The sequence below is a fragment of the Bidens hawaiensis genome, unplaced genomic scaffold, assembly GCF_021521415.1.
Source record: "Bidens hawaiensis isolate Kalapana, Puna unplaced genomic scaffold, B.hawaiensis_p1.1 tig00024809_1, whole genome shotgun sequence".
NCBI lineage: Eukaryota > Viridiplantae > Streptophyta > Magnoliopsida > Asterales > Asteraceae > Bidens > Bidens hawaiensis.
The window spans coordinates 120,972-147,252 of NW_027493922.1; the positions used below are offsets into that span (position 1 = coordinate 120,972).

The following is a 26,281-nucleotide window of genomic DNA, read 5'->3' on the forward strand; positions in this document are numbered from 1 at the left end:
TCCACACCCCTCAGCCTAATAAGCATGTTCAAAACAACATTGTGCATATATAAATTCTTTATTATCCTTAAAATTTGTCAGATCCATGTTTTGTGGTTAAAACAAATATTTCCTTACCCGAATGCCGATAAAACTAGATCAAATGTGGTATAAAATATACTTTCTGAAAATACAGATCCCAAAATGCCAGTTTTACAAACTCATTTTTGTAAAACTATTTAAAACATGAAAAAAACATAACCGAAAAATAATAATTATAATCACTCAGAAACAAACAAGAGTTCACACCTTGTAACACAACTTCAGGTTAATGACAACCCCTGAAACACACGCATCCAATCCAAAGTTTAAAATCATTGCAGACACATGGTAGGCGCCGTGTTCCCTCTACACATGATTCTTGCCCATTTTCACCCTTTGACGTCAAAGGGCCACCCTCAACACACACAACAGAATAGTAATATTAAAAATAATTCCAAAAATAACCCTTTTGAAGAGATATTCTAAAAATAACCCACCTTTATAAAAAAAACTTTAAAAATGCCCGTCTTAATTTTTCTTCATGATGAGATTCAACGAACCATAAAAATTTTGACACGTGACTTTCAAATCATTGATCGTTAAATCTTTAATTGGCTTTAGAACTTAAGCGTGATTAAGGGCTGATAAATCGTCTCTTATCGTGTTTAATAGGCTAGAGACGATGCGATTAATAAAGTATCAAACATGAAAACAACTCGTTCAACATGTGGATTTGGTGGTTTGAGTTGACAGTTTTATACTTTATGTATCAAGAATAAGAAATAATGAACCATAGCTTTCTAATTTTAAATATTTTTTAAAATGTATAAAATTGCATAATGCATTTTTTTACTAAACAGGTTTTATTAGGGTGTGCAAAAAACCGGAAAAAACCGATCCGAAACCGAAAAACCAAACCGAAACAAAAACCGACGGTTTGGTTTATGTTTTGTAAAAACTGCACTAACGGCTCAGTTTTGGTTTTGCATGTAAAAAAACCGAAAAAAACTGAATCGAACCGAATACCTACATTTTTGTTTTTTTATAATTTATATTAAGTAAGTTATAAGAATTTAATAAATATGTAACTTCAATATTTTTGATCAAATGTATAATAGTCTATTATTTTACAATTAACAGAATTATTTTTACCAAAATTCATTATTCTTCGCAACTTTTTATTCAGTCTAAAATTTTCAAGCTCAATGGCAAAAACCAAAAAAACCGAAAACCGAAAAACCAAAAAACCAAAACCAAAACCAAAAAAACCGAAATTTTGATTTTCGGTTTGATTTTAGCATAAACTACACCGAACCGCACCACGCACACCTCTAGGTGTTATCGTGTATTAAATAGATACTAGATACCCAACTACTAACCATAATCCTGTAAAGATGAAATTGAGAGGGTCATTTCTGGAATACATATCTCCAAAAGGTTATTTTCGGAATTATTATCCATAATATTAATAATAACAAGAACACACACACACAACAAAACACACACAATTAAAAAACACAGAAACATATTCTTCTTCGAATGGTGAGAAACAAATTCCTCGTGATCAATCACTGCGTGTAATGCACACACACTTCACCTTCATCACACCCACAAACACAAACCCACATATATAAATATATTTATATATACATACATACACATAAACATAATTAACAATTAGCAACAAGTGTTTAATCTGAGCTATGGAGATGACGCAAGAAGGTGGCGGCGGAGGATCATCATCGGCGGCGGGTGGTGACGGCGGCGGTAGGCGGAAGCCGTCGTGGAGAGAGAAGGAGAATAACCGGAGGAGAGAGAGACGGCGGCGAGCAATTGCTGCTAATATTTATAATGGTCTAAGAGCACAGGGTAATTATGATTTACCAAAACATTGTGATAACAATGAGGTGTTGAAAGCTTTGTGTAAAGAAGCTGGCTGGGTTGTGCTTCCTGATGGCACCACCTTTCGCAAGGTATGCTTCTTCTTGTTGTTGTTTAAACTTCAATTTAATTGATCAGTTTGTTAATTTGTGAATTGGGTTTGTGTTAATTGGATCTGGGTTTCGATTTAATTGATGAATTTGTGAATTGGGTTTGTTTGGTTTCAGTTTAATTGATGAATTTGTGATTGGATTTGAGAAAGATGGGATTTTGATTTGATTTGGGGAAATTGGAAATTGTTATTGTTAGGGTTTGGTTTTTGATTGTGGAAATTAGGGGTTTGTATGATGTAGAGTTGTAGATCTATCTACTTGTTTGATTTGAATTAACGGTGCGCGCGGTTAAGTTTTGGGCTAAAAGCGAGCCAAAAACCAAAGCTTTTGGTTTTGAAATTTTGAAACCGTTGGGTTTCGGTTATTATGGTTTTACTATTTTGAGCTTGATAATTATGGTTTAATGAATTCGAGTCGGTTTCGGTTTTGCTATTTTGAGTTTGATCATTTTGGCTTAAACTAATGAACTCGAGTCGGTTTCGGTTTTTATGGTTTTGATATTTTGAGCTTGATAATTTTGGGATAATGAATTTGAGTCTAAATCTTTTGTGTATTAGTAGCTGATTGGGTATTATACGTTTGGGATAATGATTTGAGTTTAAAGTTTATGAATTACTTAAAACAGCAAACAAATAATAAAAATATATAAGTTCGGTTCGGTTTAGTTTTTTCGGTTTTTATTACAGGCAAAATCAAAACCGAACATAAAGTTCGGTCCAGTTCAGTTTTTTCGGTTTTTATTTACAGAAACATAAAACTAAACTGTCGGTGTTTGGGCTAATTATTTGAGTCTAAATTTGATGAATTACTTAAAACAGCAAACAAATAATAAAAATCTATAAGTTCGGTTCGGTTTTGTTTTTCGGTTTTTATTGAACGAAAAGCCAAACCGAACCTAAAGTTCGGTCCAGTTCAGTTTTTTCGGTTTTTATTACACACAAAACCTTTGGTATTTACAGAAACATAAAACTAAACTGTCGGTTTTTGTTTTGATTCAGTCATTTCGGCTTGGTTTGCTCAGTTTCGGATCGTTTTTTTTTTGTTTTATGCACACCCTTAATTTGAATTGTGAAGAACTTGAATCAGTTGACTTGATTTTGCAACTCAAACCTGCAAATTTATCAAAAAATTTGCAGACATTTATGAATTTGTGCTCTAACTTGCAGGGTTCAAGGCCACCACTACCTACCATTGAAACAGGGGCAACATCAACCACCACAACACCGTGCTCTTCCCAAAAACCAAGCCCGATCCCATCGTATCAATGCAGCCCATCGTCCTCATCATACCAGAGCCCGTCCAACCTGGACATGAACCACATGAACAACAACCCATTCGCGTATCTTAACAACGCCATTCCCGTTTCACTCCCGCCTTTGCGTATCTCAAACAGTGCACCCGTGACCCCACCGCTCTCATCCCCGAGTTCAAAGTTCCCGAAACCTACTTTCAACTGGGAATCATTCACCAAACAAACAATGAATCCATTCAATCTGCCTTATTATGCTTGTTCGGCCCCTACAAGCCCAACGAAACGGTTCACGCCATCTACCATACCCGAGTGTGACGTGTCTGACTGCTCGACCATTGACTCGTGTCAATGGGTGAGGTACAGGAACTATGAGCCCATGTTGACCAACCCTAACTCGCCTACTTTTAACCTGGTGAAACCGGTGGCTCAAGTGGCTGCAGCCCATGATGGCGGGCTTGATAAGGGGAAAGGGATCGAGTTCGAGTTCGAGAACGGCGGAGTGAAGGCTTGGGAAGGAGAAAGGATTCATGATGTTGGGTTGGATGATCTTGAGCTTACTCTTGGATGTAAGAGTTCTAAGATGTGATGTGTGTTTTGGTTTTTAAGTTATGTTTATTCTAAAGTTTATTATTATTATTTTTATTTTTAAAGATTTTAGAGGTTAGGATACTAGTGAATTATCTAAAGATGCATATTGAACTGGTTAAAAATTATAATATTTTTATTTGGATTTTGATTTAGCGGTTACATTTTGTGAAAAAGATTGGATCTTTTCAATAGTTTGTTCAAAAAGTATCAATGGATGTTGTGTTTTTGCTTTCTTGTTAAAGTTTATTCTCTTATCTTTTAAGTCTTATGTTTAGTTGATGTTGGGTAGGGATGAGCTCGGTCACGGACCGGTACTGAAAATACCGATCCCGAAAATCGCAAATTATTGGGATAGTACCAGTACCGAAGGTAAAAATTCGGGAAATACCAGTATTGTACCGATCCCGAAACTCAAAACTTTGGCACCGATTCGGTACCGGTACCGGTACTGAATGCTCATCCCTAATGTTGGGTGTGAAGTTCTTTGGGCCAGTTTATTTAGGGCTCGGTTTGGTTTTCAAATTGTGTCGCCCTAGTTTTCATTATGTATATTTTAGTCTTGTAATTGTAATCTTGGTTTAGAGCTAATAAGAAATCGTAGTTGCAGTCTGTGGATGTAGGTCTCCCCACGAGGACCGAACCACGTTAAAATTCATGTGTCGTATATATATCTCCGTTTATATTATGCTTTATGCGTGTTTGTCGTTTTGTGTATGTGTGTTGTTTCGCTTCTCCGCGTCACCTTGTTCCTTACAAGATACATGACAAAGTTACAATTTATTCATCTTTGTACATTAAACTTGGTATTTTATTTTATTTGTTTATTTGGCTTGGTAGAGAAAGAAGTATGCATAATCTGATCCAGGTTACTGATATGACATTGGTAGAGTTAGACAGACATTTAAGTCCAATAATAGATATAGAGGCGTATGATCATGGCTCGTTGCATATTTTATCCAATAAAAAAACATTATAGTATGGCCATCGTCTGTGCATTAACCAAAGTAACATGGCATGTTTTGGGGACCAAAACATTCCCCTCAAATAACATCACATACACTGATATACACACATTCACACATATATACTCTTTTTAAAGAGCTTGTTTGATCACAACGAGATTTTAAACTCGTTACAGGTGCGTCCTACCTTACAATTCTTTGATTTTTGTAATGAGTTTTGATGCATTGTTTTATTACAATGGTGTGTCTAACTCATTATAATTTAGTTTCAGTTTTATTAAATTGTTGCACTAAAGAAGTGTAGTTAAGGTGACACATGTGTCTTTGCCTCTAAAATTCACACATGTAAGTGTTATATCATGATTCATGAAGCGTTACTTTCCATCCAAAGTGCAAAGGGTTGAAAATATCTACAAATGCTAGTAGAACTTTAGAATCACTTATTTACTCTACAATCTTACAAACATTTTTACATATCTATACGTTTCAACATCATCATTTTTTTAGATTTATTTTCATATTTAAATTGTTATACAGTAATGTATGCATGTATATTTTAACTTCGTATTATTTGAATTAAAACTAAATATTTAAAAATATATTTAGTAGAATAGGCTTTGCGATTCACTTTTGGATCCCTAGCTCTCGAGGCGGTTCGCTTCTTGGAGCGGGTGCAGAAGGTGGTCCACAGTTAACTCGCAGAGCCCGAGGAACCAAGGATTTATATTTAGTAGAATAGACTTTGCGATTCAAAAGGGGATAGCGGCGCAGCTTGTTGCTCGCTTACCCATTATCCAGATGTAGTTCGGTTTGTGTTATATATAAAAGGATCAATATTTTATTATTACTTATTTAAGTTTTTTTTTTAAAACCATGGGAAATTTTAAAACTTTAAATTAACAACACTAAACATTAATAATTTAGAAATTGCATACTACAGTGGGGAATTTTTGAAAGAGTAATTTGCGGTTTCCGTCTATGTGGTTTGTCCAAATCTACGATTTTAGTCTAATAGTTTCAAATTTACAATTTTCGTCATTGTGGTTTCATTTCACTTGCAATTAAACCCGAGATCACTAACCCCGTTAAGCTGGTCATTAAACCCACCAGCGTGCTCCTCACGTGAGGGGCAGTTTTGTCCATTTTCTTCCCAAATGAACCGCAATGTTAAATAAAAAAAAAAGACACAATAAATCGCAAAATATAACATAATGTTGAGTAATATAACACAATATCGAGAAAAAAGATACAATATCAAGAAAAAAAAGCACAATTAATTACAAAAATAAACAAAAAAAATGATAAATAAAAAAACATAATTATATTTTTTTCGTGAATGCGTTTTTTTTTGTATGAGTCATTTTAGTTTTTCTACTTTGTTCCGTTTTTTATTTATGTTTTGAGTTATGATTTTTCTCATTAATTTTTTAATATCTTTCTGAAGGTTTTTTTAGACAACAAACGCTATTCTCATCTTTTTTTATTTTTTCTTTCTTTATATTTTAACCTAACCTTTAAACCCATTACCTTACATTTATAGATGAGAGCACGTAGTATTAGACCAATAACAAGCTACATACATTTATATACTAGGTCAAGTTTTAACTTAAAAAAAATGGTTAGGTAGTTAACCACCCCTTTCGTCGTTTATGCCTATATAAATCTAAAATTTATTAGTTTCAAAAGACAAATGAGTTGTTCACATCATCTATAATAGAATCAGTTACATATTCAAAGAAAAAGCTCATTTACACGTACCAAACTACTTGAACTAACAGTAGAGTTAATAAAAAAATTATAAATTTTTGGGAAAATGCGCTTATGTTACCGGGCAATCGAGTTAGTTGGAGATAACTTAATCTCATACCGGTGAAATTCTTTTAAACTAATTACATACACGACCTACCTTGATTTGTCTCGACTGGCTTCGAAGGCTTTTCTTCGCGCAACTAAATTCCTTTTATTATTTCTTAGCCTTCACGTGACTAGCCTTTTAATTAAGCCCACATGTTTTTGTAATCTATACTATCAGTCTAGCACTCTAGCTGCCTAGCATACATGTGGTGAAATTTATTTTGAAGAGTTTTGATGATAAATATAATCCATTTGTATGCCTCAACAATTAGGTAGTTAAGTCTTCATCCTCGTGAAACTAACAAAATATACAAACACTGCGAAGTAATATATTTTATAAAAATATCGGCATCTTTATAAAAATCTTAGTAAGTTACAAAACAATCTTAGTAATTTACACGATTAGTCCTTTGATGTGAAATTACTTTTTTTTAACTGCAAACTTCATTAACACAAGCCAAATACCCCAGTGGCAAGTAGCTAGCAAGAGTAAGCAACACAAAAACAATATATTCCAGAATTACATAGCTAACATTCTCCATATAGTCCAATCTAAATCCAAATTTCTAGCTCTATTTTTAATTCACAAGAAAGTTAAAACTTTAATATCGTCCAATATTCGCCCAACTTTCACCTGAATATCAGAGAAAGTACATTTAAAGAATTAACATTAATTGCCTTATTTAACATTAAAAATTTAGAGAAAATACTGATGTAAAATTATTTAAATGCCCTTCTATTTAACATTAAAAATATAAAAGTTAGCTAGAAATTAGAACGACCAAAAATTATACCAAAAATTTCAGCTTGAACGAAGGATTACAAACAAAAGTGGGACACATAACACTATGTACAACTTTTTTTAACAATAAATTTCTCTCTCTGTCTTCTTAAAATTTTTTTACTTTTTATTTGTAAGAATTCAAACTCATAAACACCAAACCAATTAGTTAAACAAACCATATAAAGTCATACATCATCATCCGCGTAATTAACTCATAACAAAACAACTAAAATAACATAATCTATACAATTAGCAGCCTCTAAAATATATTAACTTATTAAGTCATTTTTAAATAAATTGAGTGTGACTTAATGGTAGAGCACTCACTTTACTAGTGAGAGATAGGGGTTCAAACCTCATTATCACCAATTTATATAAGAGATATGAGGGATGACCCTGACTTGCCAGGGTTCGAGTTCAGATCTCACCCGGTTTTATCGGCTCCTCTCTGTCGTGCCATTTGACGGGCGTGGGGGTCGGGTTTTATCTGGTGAATCCCTCAATAGGTGGACCGCTAGAAGCTCCGTCCGTCTGGACTAGTGGCTATCTCGGGCTACCTTTAGCCAATAAAGACCGCGTACGAAGTACTCGGCGTTACTTAATTGATAGTTAAAAAAAAAAGAAAAAAAAGTCAATTCTTAACTCAAAAAATTAGTTAATTAGTTAACCACCCCCTTTCATCATTCACCCATAAATGTATAAAACCAACACCAAGTCATCACCAACTACCAAAGTACAACCAAATCCGGCACGCAAGTCAAGAAACAACAACTCCCACCACCACCATCACATCTCCGCCGTCATGCCACCCAAAGACAACCGTGACTTCCTGAACCACCTAGAATCCTACCTCGCCAAACGCGACGGCGTCGACAAGCTCCTTAAACTCTCCCGTTACGCCGCCAAAATCATCCTATCCTCCGACACCATTCCCGCCACCCACCCGTTCAACCAACGCCTCAAAACGTTCGAATCCAACGTGGGTCTAAGCCGTAAAGCCTTCCGCTTAGGCAAATTCATCCAAGACGTGAATTCACTACGCTCAGCAATAGCAACGACAAAAGTTGATACAAAGCTAGATACTAATATTATTATTAATATTATTCTCGCGCTCGCCGCTTACGGTGGCGAGGGGTTATATTATTTTATCGAGCAGTACGTTTGGTTATCCAAATCCGGACTGTTAGATTCCAAGCAGACACGTAAATTGCAGAGAGTTAGCGTGTGCGCGGAACTGGTTGGCTATGTTGGGAGTATTGGTTTGAAGGTTATCGAATTGAATGTGATTGCGAAGGAAGAGGCGTGTTTGTTGTCGACGATTGAGATTGCGGTTACGAGAGGCGATTCGGTGGGAATTGAAGAGGGGAAGTTGAAGAAGTTGAGGGAGAAGAAGTTGATGAAGAGGTTGTCATTGGTGCAGGATTTGGCTGATGGATTGATGGCTGTGGCGGAGGTTGGGGATGGGAAGGGGCCGCTTTCGGGGCCTTTGTTGTTGGCGTGTGCCGGGATGGTGTCCGCGGTGATTAGTACTCATAAGAATTGGTTGTCTTGTTAATGAGCGACTCGGCTCGTTTGCACTGGTTTTCACTCCTAGACAAGAGGAGTTGTGAAATTTGATATGTTAATTGTTGAGTATACATGAATTTTAATTATTATATGGGAAATTGGTTATGTATAAGTTGCTAAATTATACTTTAGAATATGAATGAATCTTGATGTTTTGGATTTTTGGAATACTAATTCAAAATTGAACTTGATTTGCCATGTCATCCTTTGACCATGGTATGTCCGTGTCAAAGTTTTTGTTTTCAAACCAATGGATTGAATGCAACGTAAGAAATCACGCGCTAATCAAGATATAATAATGCTAGAAAATTGGTAAGTTGTTTAATTTAAAAGACACAAGGCAAAAGCACGAGAGGTGTAAATGAGTCAAAAGTCAAGCTTATTAAAACTCGACGAGCCTAGACGATATTTTCATACAAGGTTTGAGTTTAGGCCTATATGAGTTTAAGGCTGTAAATCAACTAATTGGGCCGATAAGATTTGACACATTTCAAGCTTTTTATTAATATGATCTCGAGTAGCTAATGAGCGACTCGACTCGTTTGAAGTTCTTGATGAAACTAAACAAAAGCTAGCTAGGTATCTCATAACTCAAAATCACAGCATAATACAATACTGCAAATCCAAAACGTTGTGAATTTGTCATCATTTAAAACTTTCTTCTATTTTAACTAATCTTATACTGATATATACGTAATCATAATTGTTTACTACTTTGTATACATGATACTTTTTTACTTGTAAAATTAAAAATTATATTAATTTCATATCAAGTGACCAATTCAATTTTTCTTAAATAACAAATTATAAAATCCTAATCCTCACTCCACTCCTATGGTGTGCTTTTGCCCATCAACGAGGGGCACGTTGTGGACTGGAGGTGTTAGACTGAAGAGGGAGAAAAGTACTTATATGGACACATATTTCGCGATTAGTGAGTTCACTCTATTGTTGTAAGTCTCTCTCGATATCTTTGTTTCCACTCTGTTATCACGTGTTCTGTGAAGTGTTCCTGATCTCTTGGAGGTTGGGAACTTGGGATGGATCGATATAAAGGCACCTTGAAGCAATTTTCCATTGCCGGATGTACACTTTATGCTTGCCTTTTGTACTACTTGACTCTCTCAATATCACTTGTTAAATGCACTATGCTTTCACCAAAAAATTCCCATCTTTTGTCGTTTGGTTTCACGGTGGTTTATCTATCATCACAAAGGAATGGACGATGAAGAAGATGAGATGGATGAGTATTATTTTTGCTTCACGTAATACTTTATAAAAATACCGTTTTGAGAACATAGTATGTAAGAGAAATTCAATGTTAGGACTTCAGAACCTACATTAGAAAACATAGTTGATTAAATCGAGGATATTTACAATCTCTTCTCATAAACAACTAAGAGTTCCTTTGCCTTACAAGTCATAAACCTGACTAGGGTACTGAAATATTATCCATTTATTGTCGGTCCGGCATGGATCATTCGGCTGGTAAATTGCCTTTCTTTTGATTCTAGTAAGTGATATGTTTGTGATGCTTTCCAAGATTTCATCAAAAGGTGGAGCGCTTTGGGCATCAGATTCTTACTTGAATAAAAGTGTTTAGAGTAAAGTGCGGTTTTCATCAATGTGGTTTGTCTAAATCTGTGGGTTCAGTAGTTTTAAATTTGAGATTTTCGTCCCTGTGATTTCATTTCACTTGCAATTAAACTCGATTTCAATAACCCTGTTAAGTATGGTCGTTAAACTCATCAGCCGTGAGGGGCAATTTTGCCATTTTCTCCCCAATAAACCTCAGTCCTATTTCGCAAGCCCCTCACGTGAGCCGCTATGGTGTATTTAGGAGGAAAATGACAAAACTATCCCTCACGTGTCACGTGAAGGGCATGCTGATGGGTTTAACAACCAAACTTAACGGGATTAGTGAATTCAGGTTTAATTGCAGGTGAAATGAAAATACGGGAACAGAAATGACAGCCGCTATGGTGTATTTAGGAGGAAAATGACAAAACTATCCCTCACGTGTCACGTGAAGGGCATGCTGATGGGTTTAACAACCAAACTTAACGGGATTAGTGAATTCAGGTTTAATTGCAGGTGAAATGAAAATACGGGAACAGAAATCGCAAATTTGAATTTATTGGACTAAAACCGCATATTTAAACAAATCTTAAGAATGAAAACCGCAGTTTATCAAGTTTTTATTATCATGGGTGGAAGTGGAACTAGAAACTAAAGTTCGTTAACAATAATTTCAAAAACAGAATTTTAAGTACTTGATGGGAGCTAACTGAAAATATTCCCGTAACACCACGACACCAATCGCCTTCACGCTACTCGGATCCATCATTATCATCATCATTAATTCATTATCATTATCATTATCAGTTACGAGACACAACACAACACGAAACAACACAACACATCCTCCTCTCCACTCTTAATTGTCTCACACATTTCATCCAATAACACATGAAATTACACAACCAATACAAACATCACCATCAATAACAACACGGATTCCGACCACAACAAAGACATGTCCTCTGAGCCTCTATCCCCACGTTCCGAATCCAATTACCATCACCAAACCACCGATCCCAACACCCCCAGCTCCTCCACCACCACCACCTCCAACGACAAATCACCCGCAGCCTCCACGTCCCACTTCGAAATCCAAGAACGCGAAATCCGATACGCCGCATTCGTCCGACGTGATTTCTACGGCACCATGGGACGCGGCCCCTTACCTTGGACCCAAAAAATATTACTATTCATCGCAATCATCACTCTCTTCCCACTACGGTTATTATTCTCTGCATTGGTTGTCGTTCTCTATTACTTGATTTGTAAGGCGTGTACCCTCTTTTTGGCGCCAAACCAACAACATGAGCAAGAGGATTATGCGCATATTGGCGGGTGGAGACGCAACGTTATTTTTTGGTTCGGTAGGGTTCTTGCGAGGTCGCTGCTCTTTGTTTTCGGGTTTTATTGGATTACGGAGACGTATAGGAACCCGGATGTTGATAGCATATTCAACAATGAGGTAGCTTTTGTCATTTGATACATAGTAATGTTGTGACAAGACGTAAGGGGCCGTTTGGTAGCCTTTGAATCTTAATGATTTCATTAAGAGGCTACATCTGTATCATTTAGAGGTAGTGTGTGTTTGTACACTGAAATGACACATCTTAATAGTTCATGGGGCCTTTTAGTTACTAAGTTTCGAAAACATGCTGAATTATTCAGAGGTTACCTCTTAATCCATCAGGTCTTTTAATGATTCAGCCCAAGGTTGCCAAACAACCCCTTAGTTTTGCTATGCGAAAGACGCTAGTGGCACAACTTGTTACTGTTTGAGTTGTGTTTTGATGTAAATGCTATTTTTTATAGTTAATTCAGATGGAATTTTTTTTTTGAATAAAATTATTTATAAAATCAATGCAGTTTTTAAAAGATTTAGTTAAGTATAATTTTTATAGTTATTATTTTTCTTTCATTGATAATATGAAATTTTTATTTGTAGGTTCCCAGCCGGATCTACACGGAATATCTCGTTCTACGTAGGTGCGGAATCCCTACGTAAGACGTTACGAGCGTAGAAGACGATACACGTTAACACGATCAAACACACGTTACAATAAACAAAGACACGTTGTATTGCAACTGGAAACACGTGATTCACTGATCACCGATTACACAAAACTGAATAACTCGTAAACTAAAACTCTAACTCGTCTACTGATCTAGCCGTAACCTAGCAGTTTATATAACATGACAACTTCGCCTAGCATGTTTAGGCGAAGTTGTCCCTAACTTCGCTTGTTCCACAAGTTCGCCTATATCAGCGAACTTGTGAGAACTTCGCTTACATCCAAATACAAATCCAACTAACTCGATTACAGACACTAGACACTGAACTACTGACATCATGTACCAACAGACTCCCCCTTGGCAGTAGCTTCATATCTCTATCTTCAAGCATGTGTCTTGTAATCTTCAACAATCTTGTATCTTTCATCTTCAAGCATGAACTCCTTCTCGTACACAAACCGAAACAACTCTTTGATATTTCTTCGCTTCTTCTTTCCAAGCAGGAATATAAAATATTTTCTTCTCGTTCAGCACCTGCAGATCAGCTTAAGACAAATTAACCAAGTGCATTGGATCATACACTCTCAGCAGCTCTTGTTCATCTTCATTCTCCATTACTGCTTCAGCTGTTTCACAATCAACATACCACCACTTCAAATCTTTGAGCACATCCTTGGGCATTTGTTTCATCGGCACTTCTTTTAAACACCGGATCGGCTTATACTTCATGATCATCCAAGGCTTGCCATCTGCTCTCATCCATCTATCTTTATCTTCAATAAGTTTTCCTTTCTGTGGTTTCAACAGCTCGAACTTTTTCTCCTTTATACTTTCCTTCCAAACAATCTTTCCAATGACCCTAGCCATGTTATCATCACTCCTGTTTATCAACCCCAACCTGGCTAAGTCCTTCACTTCACACTCAGGCAACGTATTCAACGATCTCAACAGTCTCTTGAAGTACTGAACCCCATCATACCTTTGAATCACAAAGAGCCTCAACTGCTCATCATATAACCAACATATAATCCTCTTTTTCGATTCAGCATAACCCCTGATGTTGTAACTTTTCTTGAACATAGTAGGGACCGCCGGTTTCTTCGTTTTTACGAACCACTGAGCGTAGCCTTCTTTCCATCTTGGCTGCTCTTCCCATTCTGTCTCATCACTTCCCATATCTTGACTCATATATGCCTTATCAACTTCCGGAATCTCATGCTCAATGTTCTCCTCCACAATCTCTCCCTCTTCAATCTCACTATCAATGACAATCTCTGCCCCAATCTTCTCTATCTCTTCAACCGGTAACACATCATCATCACCTATAACATCATCTAACACCTCTTCAGCATCCACGACCACCACATCATCACCCGAACCGCCAACTGCACTCGTTGACTCCCCCTGAGATGTGGAAGTCCTAAGAGCTTGTTTAGTTCTTGGCAACTCTCCACCTGCACCTTTCGATGCATTGGGATCATCGTCTCGATCATTACGCTTCTTCGTCCTCAGCTCATCACCCTTACAGCTCGTCTCCCCCTGAGATGCCAAGAACTGTTTCAAAGCATCAATTATTTTTCCATGTTCGATCAGCAGGGACGACTGTATCTGATTCTCTGCAACGAGGCGCTGAATAGCATGGGTCTGGATAAGATTTACCCTTGATTGTTCTGCCACGACCCTTTCAAGCGCCGCTATTCGTTCCGAGTCGGATAAGGTTGCATCGAAATCAAACCTCAGATGTGATATGTCTTGAGTGTACTAAGGAGGGATTTCCAATGTAACCGGGACCTCAGAAGTAGGCGTAAACGTAACCGCGGGTGGTATCGTAACTGACAACCCTGCAGTAGCTACAACTGTCGACTCAATAAATCTTGCCACGACCTCCGTTGGAGTAAGAGTTGGAGATGGCAAAGACACAATCTCCGGAGTCGAGAGTTGGAATGTAGTGGGTGGTAGGCCGAATGAGGATGAGGTAGCCACCACGGGAACGTCCGTGGCGCTTGGCCTTGTAACTGGTAATGATGTCGGAACCATGGTCATACCGGACAGTGCGGGTGGAGTGAAACGAACCACTCTTGAGCTCTCACCAGCTCCCGAACCTGCACCTGTCCTCTCCCTTCTTGATCTACGGACCAACTGATGTACTTCTTCCTCAAAATCTGACTCACTGTCATCATCGGCTCTCTTCCTCTTCCCATGAATCCGTTCTTGTGTTACCAAAATTCGTCTCGCTTCAGCCACATCATCATCTGACGAATCTGAATCAGCCACTGTCGTAGCTGCCCTAGCAACATCCACACTAGTAACCTGTGCAACCGAGAACTGTACCTCTTCCTCAGGGTCAACACGATCCATATCAAAAAATCCTTGACCGCCAAACGCAGCTTCAAGGTCTACATTTTCCTCCGGTGCCACAACAGGAGCAGCAGGTAAAGCTTGTTGTACCTCAGGTGGTGGTTGAGGTGCTCCAGCCTGTTGTGGTTGAGGATCCCGAAACTCGTCCCCACTAGCTGGAACATACTCTGGGTTGATCAAGTACCCAAATAGTGGAGTATGTCGAGGACGGAGCTCAGGCTTGCTTCTTGCACTCGATGATCTGCACTGAGCGAAGATCCTCTTGCTGACACTTTTCACATATCTAATTGGGCGGCGCTGAGGTAACGTGGGAGCGACGTGATTCAAGATCATTTGTAGGAATCTTGGATACATCAGAAATCTCTCACGCGCCACCGCTCGTCTTTGACGATCTATCTCGTAAAATACCATCTGACTAAAGCTGTAACGCTTATTGTAAGTCAGTGCAGTCATCGCCGACTGCATGGTCGCACCCATCCCATCTGTACCAGCCTTTCTCCCTGACATGCAGACTATCATCACATGCATGAGAAAGCGCCACTGGTCTAGCAAGAACCCCTTGCGTCTCTGAGTATCCCCCAAAGGACCAAAATATCCCATCCTCAGAAACGCACCATCTCTGAATGGAGCCACAAAGTCGGTAGGATCGTCTCTTGTTTCATCCCCAAACTGTAACGCCACCCTGATCTGTTCAGACGAGAACTGTACTATTTGATTATTGACCGTTGCACGCATAACCGGGGGTTCGACTCGACAGTCATATTCCACTGTCTGCCAGAAATCTTCAATGTTTGGCAAAGATATAGGCAGTGTTGTGGTAATAGCGTGGAATATACGCGAGCGAAGTAGAAATGTGATGATCTCGCGGAAATCATCAACACCACTCGCATCCGGGTCCAATGTGATGTACATGTTATGCCCCGGGAAAAACTGTCGGTTGTTGTCTCCACTTTCATCACCACCTGCACCACCTGCTCCAGCAACAGCTGCCATTTCTGCAACAAACAGTCTAAGTTAGAGAATCGTCGAGGCAAATCACAAGTTCGCCTGTTACCATGAGCGAAGTTATGATTTATTCTGTATAGACGAAGTTAGAGGTGGGGCGAAGTTGGGAACAACTTCGCCTCAACTTGAACTTCGCCTAATAAATGTTAAGTAAAAAGGGCCAGGCGAAGTTAATGATAACTTCGCCTAACGACAACTTCGCCTCATATACTATTACATAATTAATTATCAGGCGAAGTTAAACCTCAGGCGAAGTTAAGAATAACTTCGCCTAAACTGTAAGTTCGCCTGAATATGAATCGGCAACAGTTAGACTTTCGAACGAGGTGAATTGGGTCAATTTGGAGATTGCGGACTCCATAAAACATGATTTTATGACGATTTAGACGATTAAGTTGATTACGACCACGTAATAACCAGTTTGAAAATCGGGTGGTGAGGTTTCGAAAGACCGAGGTCACGAAACGGGTCGAAACGACCTTTGATTTACATCAATGACAGTGAATATACTTTATATCGACACTACACACCTTGAAATCGGATTAGTATTGAGAAGAATAACACAGATTGGATTCGACGCTATAAGTTCGCTTAGGGTTAACAGTGAGTAAGTTCGCCGGTTTTGAAAACAATAAAGAGTCTGACCTAAAATTTCCTTTATATAGGGTCAAAGTTATACAGGCGAAGTCATAGATAACTTCGCTGATATGAAAATTTACACAACAAACCCCTATAATTTGAACAATTTGCAATTAAGTTTTAAAACATCCTTTAAAGAGTTAAATGATACGATCAAGACCAAGTAACCAGGTATTAAATCATACAACTACATAAGTAGAAAAAATTTTAAAAATAAAGTACACGGGATCAAATTTCAGTCTCGACAGGGACTACCATGTTTTAGAAAAGATCCGAACAGGAATCATACTAATTAAGTGACTGTCACACAGATCCATGTTCAGCTGTATTATGACATAAAGAAACAGGTTGTAAGCAGGTAAATAACTTAGAATGGTTTTCATTGCTTCTTTGATACGGGTTAGGTTCAATTAAGCTCAAAACTTAAATGGGCAACACATCAGAGATTGTGATGTCTCCTATCTATTCTCAAAGCGTATTTGGCTTTCCCCAAGTCACCCCGAGTTGACCTCGACCCGTAGTGTCTGATTAAATAGTAAGTACTCTTCGATCTTTAGACTCTTCTTCCCGTTCTCTTTCTTACATCTTGATTGAGAAGTATTAACATTATGAACTCTAGAATGTCTCAATAACACACACATTTTTTTTAAGTATTTACACAACTTCAGAGTAAACTACTGCAAGTCCCGAATCTGGATCACTGCAGTTTCTTGACACGTTATCTTCACGGGAATCAGAACACTCACGGGCTCGTGTATGACTGGGTAATCGCTTTTCTGCCTATCATTCGGAAAGATATATATGGAGACATGCACAACTCTTAAGGAGTTTCCACGTAAAATCGAGTAGATTTAGTTAGTATCACTTCTACTTTTACGCACCATAAAAAGCTACCATGACATATAATGACTGTTCTAAAGCCTTTTAGGCCTAATAACTTCACTAGTTAAGCACACAGAATCAGTATATCTATCACTTTCCAAGGTTGGATCAATTTTCTGTTAAACATAGTAAAAGAACTTCTTACGAAGTAGTAGACTTGAAAAATAATTTCATCTCCCAAAAAAATTTTAACTTCTATCGCCCCGATCAAGTCGAAGTCTTCAGGTAAACGGCTATCCTGAAGATCCAATGGATCAGCTGGACCGACCACATACAAGTATGTGTCCTTCTAACTAAGTATGAACGACTAATTTTCAGCGAAAGAATTAAAAACACGTCATAAACCGCCCCGGTCACTTTCAGTCATCTGGTTAATGGCTATCCTCATATTCTACAAGTAGAAATGAGGACAAACATATCCGAAGATATGTCCTTCAAACTGAGGCAACCGACATAATTCTAAGCGATAGTGACTTTTTTTTTTAAAACAAAGACAAGAAAACATGGTTACTCGGGATTGATCATCCCATTCAGCTCAACAAGGTTTTGAAAACGAGTTTTGTCAAACGCTTTAGTAAACAAATCAGCGAAATTATCTAATGTATCAACCTTCTCGAGCACAATCAATTTCTTCTCAGCACAATCCCGTATAAAATGATGGCGGATGTCAATGTGTTTAGTTTTGCTATGCTTTACGAGATTGTTAGTTACTGAGATAGCAGCAGTGTTATCAATGCAAATAGGAGTATGAGTGAAATTCAGACCATAATCACGCAATTGCTGTTGTATCCAAAGAACATGGGAGCAGCAGTTCGATGCTGCCATGTATTCTGCTTCACAGGTAGAAATGGCGACTGAGGTCTGCTTCTTGCACTGCCATGACACTAATCTGCCTCCAAGAAACTGACATCCACCTGTTGTTGACTTCTGATTCTGATTGCATCCTCCATAATCAGAATCTGTGTAGGCGACTAACTCCAAGTCTCCTCCTTTCGTGTACCACAACCCTAGCTTAGGCTTGCCTTTGAGATATCGCAATATCCTCTTCACACCCTTCATGTGAGATTCCTTTGGGTTGCCTGAAAGTGAGCACAAAGACAAACTGCAAACATAATATCAGGTCTAGAAGCGGTTAAGTACATTAAAGAACCTATGATTGCCCGATATTGGGTAGGGTCAACGTCTGCATCGCTGTCTGAATCAGCACCCAGTTTATGGTTGACGCAAACTGGAGTATCAAATGGAGTGCTGTCCTCCATCTTGAAGCGTTTGAGAACGTCATGGACATACTTAGTCTGATGAATGAACATCCCATCTTTCTTCTGATCAACCTGCAATCCTAAAAAGAAAGTTAGTTCACCCATAGCACTCATTTCAAACCTCTGTTTCATGATGGCTTCAAACTCCTGACACATGGCGACTTTTGATGCAGCGAAGATGATATCGTCCACGTAGACTTGAACCAGAAGAAAGTCTCTTCCATTTCTCTTAACGAACAGTGTACTATCTATCCTTCCCCTTTCAAATTCATTCTCAAGCAAGTAATCGGATAAAGTTGAGTACCAGGCACGAGGGGCCTGATGTAGCCCATATAGCGCTTTACTTAGCTTGTACACGTGATCAAGAAAGTCTGGGTCAGTAAAACCCGGAGGTTGCTCAACGTACACTACCTCATCGACTTTACCGTTAAGAAACGCACTCTTCACGTCTAACTGGAACACCTTCATCTCCTTGTGTGCAGCAAATGCCAAAAACAATCGAATCGCTTCTAATCTCGCCACAGGAGCAAACACTTCATTGTAGTCGATCCCCTCTTGCTAATTAAAACCCTTTACAACCAGCCTCGCCTTGTTCCTGATAATTATCCCTTTTTCATCTCTCTTGCATTTGTAAACCCATTTTGTGCCAATCGCATGCACATTTTTCGGTTTTGCAACCAAATTCCATACCTCCATCTTCTTGAACTGGGCTAACTCTTCTTGCATGGCTTCAACCCACGAGCTGTCCTTGAGAGCCATTTGATAGTTCTTTGGTTCAATCTGGCTTATGAAGCAGGTGTACAAGCATTCGTTAATGATGCCTGTATCTTTAATGCTTGTGTAAACACAAGTGTGCTCATTCAAGCTTCGTCTTGTTTGTACACCGTCGGACAGATCACCTATCACGTTCTCCAAAGGGTGATTTTTGGGAAATCTCGTAGTCGGAACCGAACTGACTTGCAGATTGTCTTCCAGGTTCGAAGGTAGCTCATCGATGGGTGATTGTTGTTGAGAGTGAAACGGATTGAAGAATTCCTCTTCAGTAGAGGCAGCAGGGGTATCGACAGCATTTAACGAGGAAGGTTGACATTCATCGTACAGCGGTCTTTGCACAAAATTGTCTTCCTCATCGTAAAGCATCTTCGTAGCTATTCTCTCATCAACTTCTGCACAATCCAAGTAAGGCATGTTAAAAGATTTAAAAAGCCTATCATAGTCGAAAGCCCCAGCGGGTCCCGTGCTTGGTTGTGGTGATTTGTAACTTGTGATATCAGTGTTACACACCACCTCAACCTTGCTGGTCGATGTATTAAAGACTCGTCTGTTGGGAGTCCCAACAACATATCCGACTAAAATACCTTCGTCGGCTATTTCACCAAATTTTGAGTTCGTCTTTAATATCGAACACGGGGACCCGAATGGTTCGAGACCACTCAAGTTAGGCTTTCTCCCATGCATAAGTTCATAACATGTTTTATTCAATCTTTTAACAGTTAACACTCTATTAAGGATATAACAGGCTGTTGCAACAACTTCAGCTCAGAACACCACAGGAAGTTTCGAATCAGCCAGCATGGTTCTGGCTCCTTCAATTAACGTTCTGTTCTTCCTCTCAGCCACCCCATTTTGTTGCGGAGTATACGGGGCACTGTACTGGTGGTCTATCCCTTTCTGTAAGCAGAAGATCTCCATCTGATAGTTTTTGAACTCTGTCCAATTGTCACTCGTGATGTATTTAACCTTTTTCCCCATAATATTCTCAACCTTGGTAATCAAATTTATTACCATCTGAACCGTTTCATCCTTTGTCTTCAGGAAATATACCCAAGAATATCGAGAGAAATCATCAGTGATCACCAAACAGTATGATGTTCCACCTAGGCTTTTTACATTCACGGGACCGAAGAGATCCATGTGAAGTAGGTCTAGGGTACTGACTATTGAATTAACCTTCTTGGTGTGATGGGATTTCTTGTGTTGCTTTCCCTTTTTGCACGATAAGCATTGGTCTTCAAAGTTGAAATTTTTCAAGGGAACACCCAGCACCAGCCCATTCTTGACAATGTAGTTCATTTTCCGAAGATGAATATGCCCCATTCTTCGATGCCATAACTCGGACTCCGATTCAGTTGCTTTTGACAGAAGACACGATTCTTCTGTTGCCATCTCAGTCGACCTCATGTCCATAACATACGTATTCTTTTCCCTTGGAGCCTTCATTACTATCCAATCCTCTGGTATCTTGAAACCAGGATACAGTACGATCGCTTCATTCTTGGTAAAGTGTACAGTGTAATCTTTGTCACAGATCTGCGATACACTCAGCAGATTATGCTTCAGTTCTTCAACGAAATTCACTTTCTCTAACGTCATTTTACCATTAGTCACCGTCCCAATTCCAGTAATCCTTCCACCACTCTCTCCAGCAAAACTCACTCTTCCTCCCTGAACAGGTTTCCATTCGTGTAACAAATTCTTGTTACCCGTCATGTGCCGGGAATAGCCGCTATCCACAACCCATAGATTGTTTGCAGCCCTGTTCAACTGTTCCTGCACGATTAAAGCAGAGGATTAAAATCTGGGGACCCAAGACCTATTGGTCTTGGGTCGATACATCCCGTACTTTGGCTGTCCAAAGTTAGTATTAGTATGATTTCTGTAAGTCCTAAAAGGATACCTTCTTGTAGATTGACTATGAGGCCATCCAAACCTTCGTGAATTAAATGAATTATTACTAATGGTTTGGTTGTTAAAAGGGAAAAACTGAGATCGATTTCTTTGAAAACCTGGATTAGTCCAATGTCTGAACTTTGATGAGTTTTCATTTTTACCATTATAGTGATTACTGTTAGCTCTGTTCTCAGTTTTCGAAGGCCTCATACCTCTGAATCTCTGCTTCAGAGGGCAATCAGCAATCAGGTGTCCTATTTTATTGCATCTGAAACAACTCCTGTGTTCAACTTTCGTCTCAATAGTTGTTTTAGATGTTGAGGCTGCATTACTTCCCGTTTGTCTAACATATGGTGGGACATACGGGTTTAGTGGAGAATTCTTTTCAGTTGGTTTATGTTCCTCTCCATGTTTTGGTAACACTGCCTCTTCTTTTGTCTCACTCGACTCGGATGACTTGTCCGAATTTGATGAGACAGGACTAGGAACAGAAATCTTAACATTAGAAACATGCTTACTCGTTTCGCCTTTACTAACTTCTGGATCTTTAATCGTAACCTTAACCGGAACTGTCTGGCCAATTTCAACATCAACGGATTTCTGATTACTAGGATCATAAGTGTAGTTATGATTATAAGGTGGTGGAACTTCATTATAACCAATTCCTTCCCTTTTAACTGGGGAACGTTGATCACTTACAAGGTGATCAAGTATAGCAGAGGAATTTCTAAATTGCTCAAGCTTTCTGTTAAGTTCCACCACTTTCATCTAGTGATCAGCTATCTGTTTATCCCTTTCAGCTATTAGTTTGATTTTCTCTTCTAACACTTCATAGCTAAGATCAATTACTTGTATTTTTTCAGCTAGACTGGCTTTAAGACTTCTGATATCTTTCTCACTAGCTTTTATTTTTACCTTGTAACTATTTTCTCTAGCTTTAGTGTAATGATGATCTTCTTTTAATGTTTTAAATTGAGCATCTAAACTAACAACCTGATCAGTTATTTCAATTGTTCAGACAGATTTTCACATTTCGTACAAGGGAGTTTAGTACTTACCTCGAAGAGCTGATCTGTCACTTCTGCCATGTAAGCTTGATTTTCTCCAGTTAGTTTCTCACTTCCTGCAGTTTCGATGTTCGCCAAATTAGCCTGTTCGAACATTTCCTCAACATGCAGATTCCAATTGTATTCCCCGTTCTGTCTGGATATCATCGCCCTATTCTCACTACTTCCACCACTCTGTTGTGTAGACCTGTTCTGACTACGTTCAACTCTGTCATTTGTGCATTCTTTGGCAAAGTGGCCATTCTGTTGACAGTTGTAACACCGAACCTTTGACTTATCAAAACCTGATTTTTCACCAACAAACTTTCTACCAGTTTTCTTCATAAACCTTTTTACCCTTCTCACAATCATCGCCATCTGCCACTACAGATCCATCTCTTCCAGATCATCAGCATCGATCTGATCATAGTCTTCGTCTAAAGTTGCAGGATCAACAATCTTGCCTTTAATGTAATTTTCATACGAAGCAATGAAGATGTATAGAGAGCAAACTGCTGTTCAGCAGATTTAACACTCATGGGCATCTGAGAGTAGTTGTTGTTCGGAACACTTGAAGAGAAACTACCCTTGGTTGCTTGAGGTTTAGAAGCATTTGTACCACCAGCTACAAAACACACATCACCATTCATGTTGAGAGATACATGACCTTCATGTGTTGAGTTAGCGCCTGAGTCTCCCTTTGAGTAGTAAGCAGATGATTCAGACTTCGAACTTGAACTTGAGTTAACCTTTGCACCATACATTCCCGGATCCTGAACCTGATCAGTTGGTGTCTCTTTTCTAACCATGTTAAGTTCAAAAGTTCGTAGTTTGTTGACTGCTGTTTCCAAGTCATAGTCGGCAAACTCTTTATCTTCTCTCATCAAGACAGTGTACATCTCCCATTTCGATGGGAGAGCATCAAGAAGTTTTTCCACGATCTCATCTTCTTTGTAAGCGATGGAATAATTGCTGAGTTCGGTCATCAGGTGATAATATCTTGTGATGATATCATCAAGTGATTCATTCTTCAAATACTTGAACACCGAGAATTGGGTTTTGAGTAGTTTAATCTTGGATCCACGAATCCCCACATTACTTCAAATCGGTTTTCAAGTGCTTCCCAAAGCTCTCTGGCGGTTTTATACTTCCTGAAGGTGTGAAGAATCTCTTGTGGAAGAGCCATTGTTATCGCTGCATGAGCTTTGCTTTCAGCCTCATACATTTTCTTTTCTTCCTCTTCCATCTTGTTGTATTTCTTAATCTGTTCACGACCCTCATACAGAGCAGTTGGTGGAATGTATCCATCTTGAATGCACACCCACATCTTAGCGTCTTGGTATTTAACAAACTGCTCAAACCGATCTTTCCAAGCCACAAAATCGGTACCCTTAAGCATTTTCGGTGCCTTAGTAGCTGAACCTGCTTCCGCTTCCATCTTCACCAGTTCCGTAATATTTATCGAAGTCATCTTTTACGAAACGAAAACACAAAGAAACCCGAAAAATAAAAATTTTATCCTTAACAGTACTGTAGGCGAAGTTGTGGATAACTTCGCTTAAGTCTTAACTTCGCTTGAATTCTTAACTTCGCTCTCCTTTTTAAATTCGCCTGATTTGGCGAAGTTGTGAGGTAGGCGAAGTTGTGGATAACTTCGCTTGAGATAAGCGAACTTGTGAGGTAGGCGATGTTGTGGATAACTTCGCTTAACCTTATATCTTCGCCTAAACCCTACAAACAGTAGCGGCAACTTCGCCTGATGAACACGATGATTTTGCAGGTTTGATTTCTGGATTTTGCGAGGTATGCGAAGGTGTAATGGGTTGTTTTTGATAGTGGGAGGTGAGTAGGACACAAAAACTCGGTAAACTCGTCCCGCGAATAGTCGAACGGAACGATTTCTACACCCGCGTGATAATCCCGAACCACACAATCCCGTAACCTAGCAGTTTATATAACACGACAACTTCGCCTAGCATGTTTAGGCGAAGTTGTCCCTAACTTCGCTTGTTCCACAAGTTCGCCTATATCAGCGAACTTGTGAGAACTTCGCTTACATCCAAATACAAATCCAACTAACTCGATTACAGACACTAGACACTGAACTACTGACATCATGTACCAACATTATTCCATTAAAAGTAGTGTTTAAAGTTTAAACGACTTAGTTTTACTATTCCATTATAAAGTAGTGTTTGAATAGTAAAGCTAAGTTGTTTAAAGATAACATTCATTGATCGTGGGATCAGAACATTAATAGTTAAGTCAGATGGAAAAAATTTTGGAAAAAAATATTGTTATAAAATCGACTTATTTTTTTACAATTGATTATTTTGATTTATGTTGATGGTAAGGTGGATGTGAGTGGGAAGACTGAGGAAGTTGAAAGACCTGGAGCGATTATATCGAATCATGTTTCGCATTTGGATATATTATACCATATGTCTTCTTCATTCCCAATCTTTGTTGCTAAGGTTTGTATTATATTATAAAATGTTGATGTTTGTTTATGTTTGTGTGTTTGGTTGTATGACTGACATGATGTGTTGTGTGTTATGGTGAAGAGATCAGTGAGCAAACTTCCTCTGATTGGCCTTATAAGGTTGGTTCAATATACCAACCAGTTTATGTTTTAAGTTATTTGTTAGGCTATTGGATTGAATTAATTTTGTGCTTTGTTTTACAGCAAGTGCCTCGGGTGTATATATGTTCAGCGGGAGTCAAAATCAGCAGATTTCAAGGGTGTTTCAGGTATTTTCATGTATCATCAGCAGTTTGTAGTATGTACACTCATATTATCTTGTTAATGTATATATTGACTACATTTATCTTTCTTGATGAATTGATAAAATGCATATTTATTTAATATCAATGTAGTAGCATTTTGAATATGTTGGTTGCAGGTGTTGTGAATGATAGAATTAATAATTCTCGGCAGGATAAGTCGGCGCCCATGGTGATGCTTTTTCCAGGTTATTATCTTTATCTCGCTTAGCGCATTGTGAAATATTTATCGTCTATTTCCATCTGTTTAATTTTCATGTTTAACACGTTGATACAGAGGGAACAACTACAAATGGGGATTATATTCTTCCGTTTAAAACCGGTGCATTTTTGTCAAAAGCTCCTGTTCTTCCTGTTATCTTGAGATATCCGTATTCGAGATTTAGTCCAGCATGGGATACCATTTCTGGAGTGAGTATAATTGAATTTGTATGATAGCGTTTAATATGTATGCGCTTAGTTTAACTTATATTGGACTTGCAGAAACGTCATGTGATTTTGTTGCTGTGTCAATTTGTAAATTATATAACTGTAGTGAGGTTACCGCTTTATTACCCTTCACAAGAAGAAAAGGAAGATCCTAAACTTTATGCAGAAAATGTTCGCAGATTGATGGCTCGTGAGGTATATAATATTCATTCAAGCTTTTATGGAAATTTTGAAATAGCAAAACTTTTGTTTGATAATTAGGTGTCCATTTTGACTATTATTATGTGTCCAGCTTGATTATTATTATTATGGTTAAAATTTGAGATGTCTTTTATAATTATAGTTGACGTTTAATGTGTTATTTGGTGATGTGTGCAGGGGGACCTAAAAATGTCTGATATTGGGTTGCCAGAAAAACGAATATATCATGCAGCCGTCCATGGTACACTTAATATTTTGTGTTAGAAAGCCGATTGATAGGTTTTAAATAGCCATAATATATGCTAACTAATTATTGAGCACGTTACAAAAACATATCAGATCAAGAATGTCATCATCATTATAATCATGAACCTAAAGTCTTATCTTTTGTGTTTA

At 38.3% G+C, this 26,281-nt stretch overlaps 2 protein-coding genes and 1 pseudogene across 3 annotated transcripts; all 3 read left to right on the plus strand.

Moving 5' to 3' along the window:
• Window positions 1-1,466: 1,466 nt before the first annotated feature.
• Window positions 1,467-4,001, plus strand: LOC143569970 (protein BRASSINAZOLE-RESISTANT 2-like). The gene is made up of 2 exons (XM_077055753.1): window positions 1,467-1,994; window positions 3,182-4,001. Exons 1-2 carry the CDS (start codon window positions 1,725-1,727, stop codon window positions 3,851-3,853), a joined length of 942 nt encoding a protein of 313 aa, XP_076911868.1. The 5' UTR covers window positions 1,467-1,724; the 3' UTR covers window positions 3,854-4,001.
• Window positions 4,002-8,102: 4,101 nt separating this feature from the next.
• LOC143569964 (peroxisomal membrane protein 11A pseudogene) lies at window positions 8,103-9,152 on the plus strand (annotated as a pseudogene).
• A 2,326-nt stretch (window positions 9,153-11,478) lies between these two features.
• Window positions 11,479-26,191, plus strand: LOC143569965 (lysophospholipid acyltransferase LPEAT1-like). Of its 2 annotated transcripts, XM_077055746.1 has the most exons (8): window positions 11,479-12,064; window positions 24,826-24,945; window positions 25,036-25,073; window positions 25,158-25,222; window positions 25,375-25,443; window positions 25,533-25,666; window positions 25,739-25,879; window positions 26,063-26,191. In XM_077055746.1, the coding sequence occupies exons 1-8, from the start codon at window positions 11,558-11,560 to the stop codon at window positions 26,147-26,149; spliced, it is 1,161 nt and encodes a 386-aa protein (XP_076911861.1). In that variant the 5' UTR covers window positions 11,479-11,557; the 3' UTR covers window positions 26,150-26,191. The 2 variants fall into 2 exon arrangements, 1 of the variants encoding a protein (XP_076911861.1); XR_013141833.1 differs by lacking the exon at window positions 11,479-12,064 and having other exon boundaries at window positions 24,652-25,222; window positions 25,253-25,968; window positions 26,028-26,191.
• Window positions 26,192-26,281: the final 90 nt, after the last annotated feature.

What these genes read in the sequence shown, in the direction of transcription:
- LOC143569965 (XM_077055746.1), top strand. Translation starts at nt 11,558, where the DNA reads ATGTCCTCTGAGCCTCTATCCCCACGTTCCGAATCCAATTACCATCAC. An exon ending in AGATTTCAAGGGTGTTTCAG is followed by an intron (nt 25,223 to 25,374) that starts GTATTTTCATGT and finishes TGTTGGTTGCAG; the next exon opens with GTGTTGTGAATGATAGAATT. An exon ending in CATGGGATACCATTTCTGGA is followed by an intron (nt 25,667 to 25,738) that starts GTGAGTATAATT and finishes TTGGACTTGCAG; the next exon opens with AAACGTCATGTGATTTTGTT.
- LOC143569970 (XM_077055753.1), top strand. Translation starts at nt 1,725, where the DNA reads ATGGAGATGACGCAAGAAGGTGGCGGCGGAGGATCATCATCGGCGGCG. An exon ending in ATGGCACCACCTTTCGCAAG is followed by an intron (nt 1,995 to 3,181) that starts GTATGCTTCTTC and finishes TCTAACTTGCAG; the next exon opens with GGTTCAAGGCCACCACTACC.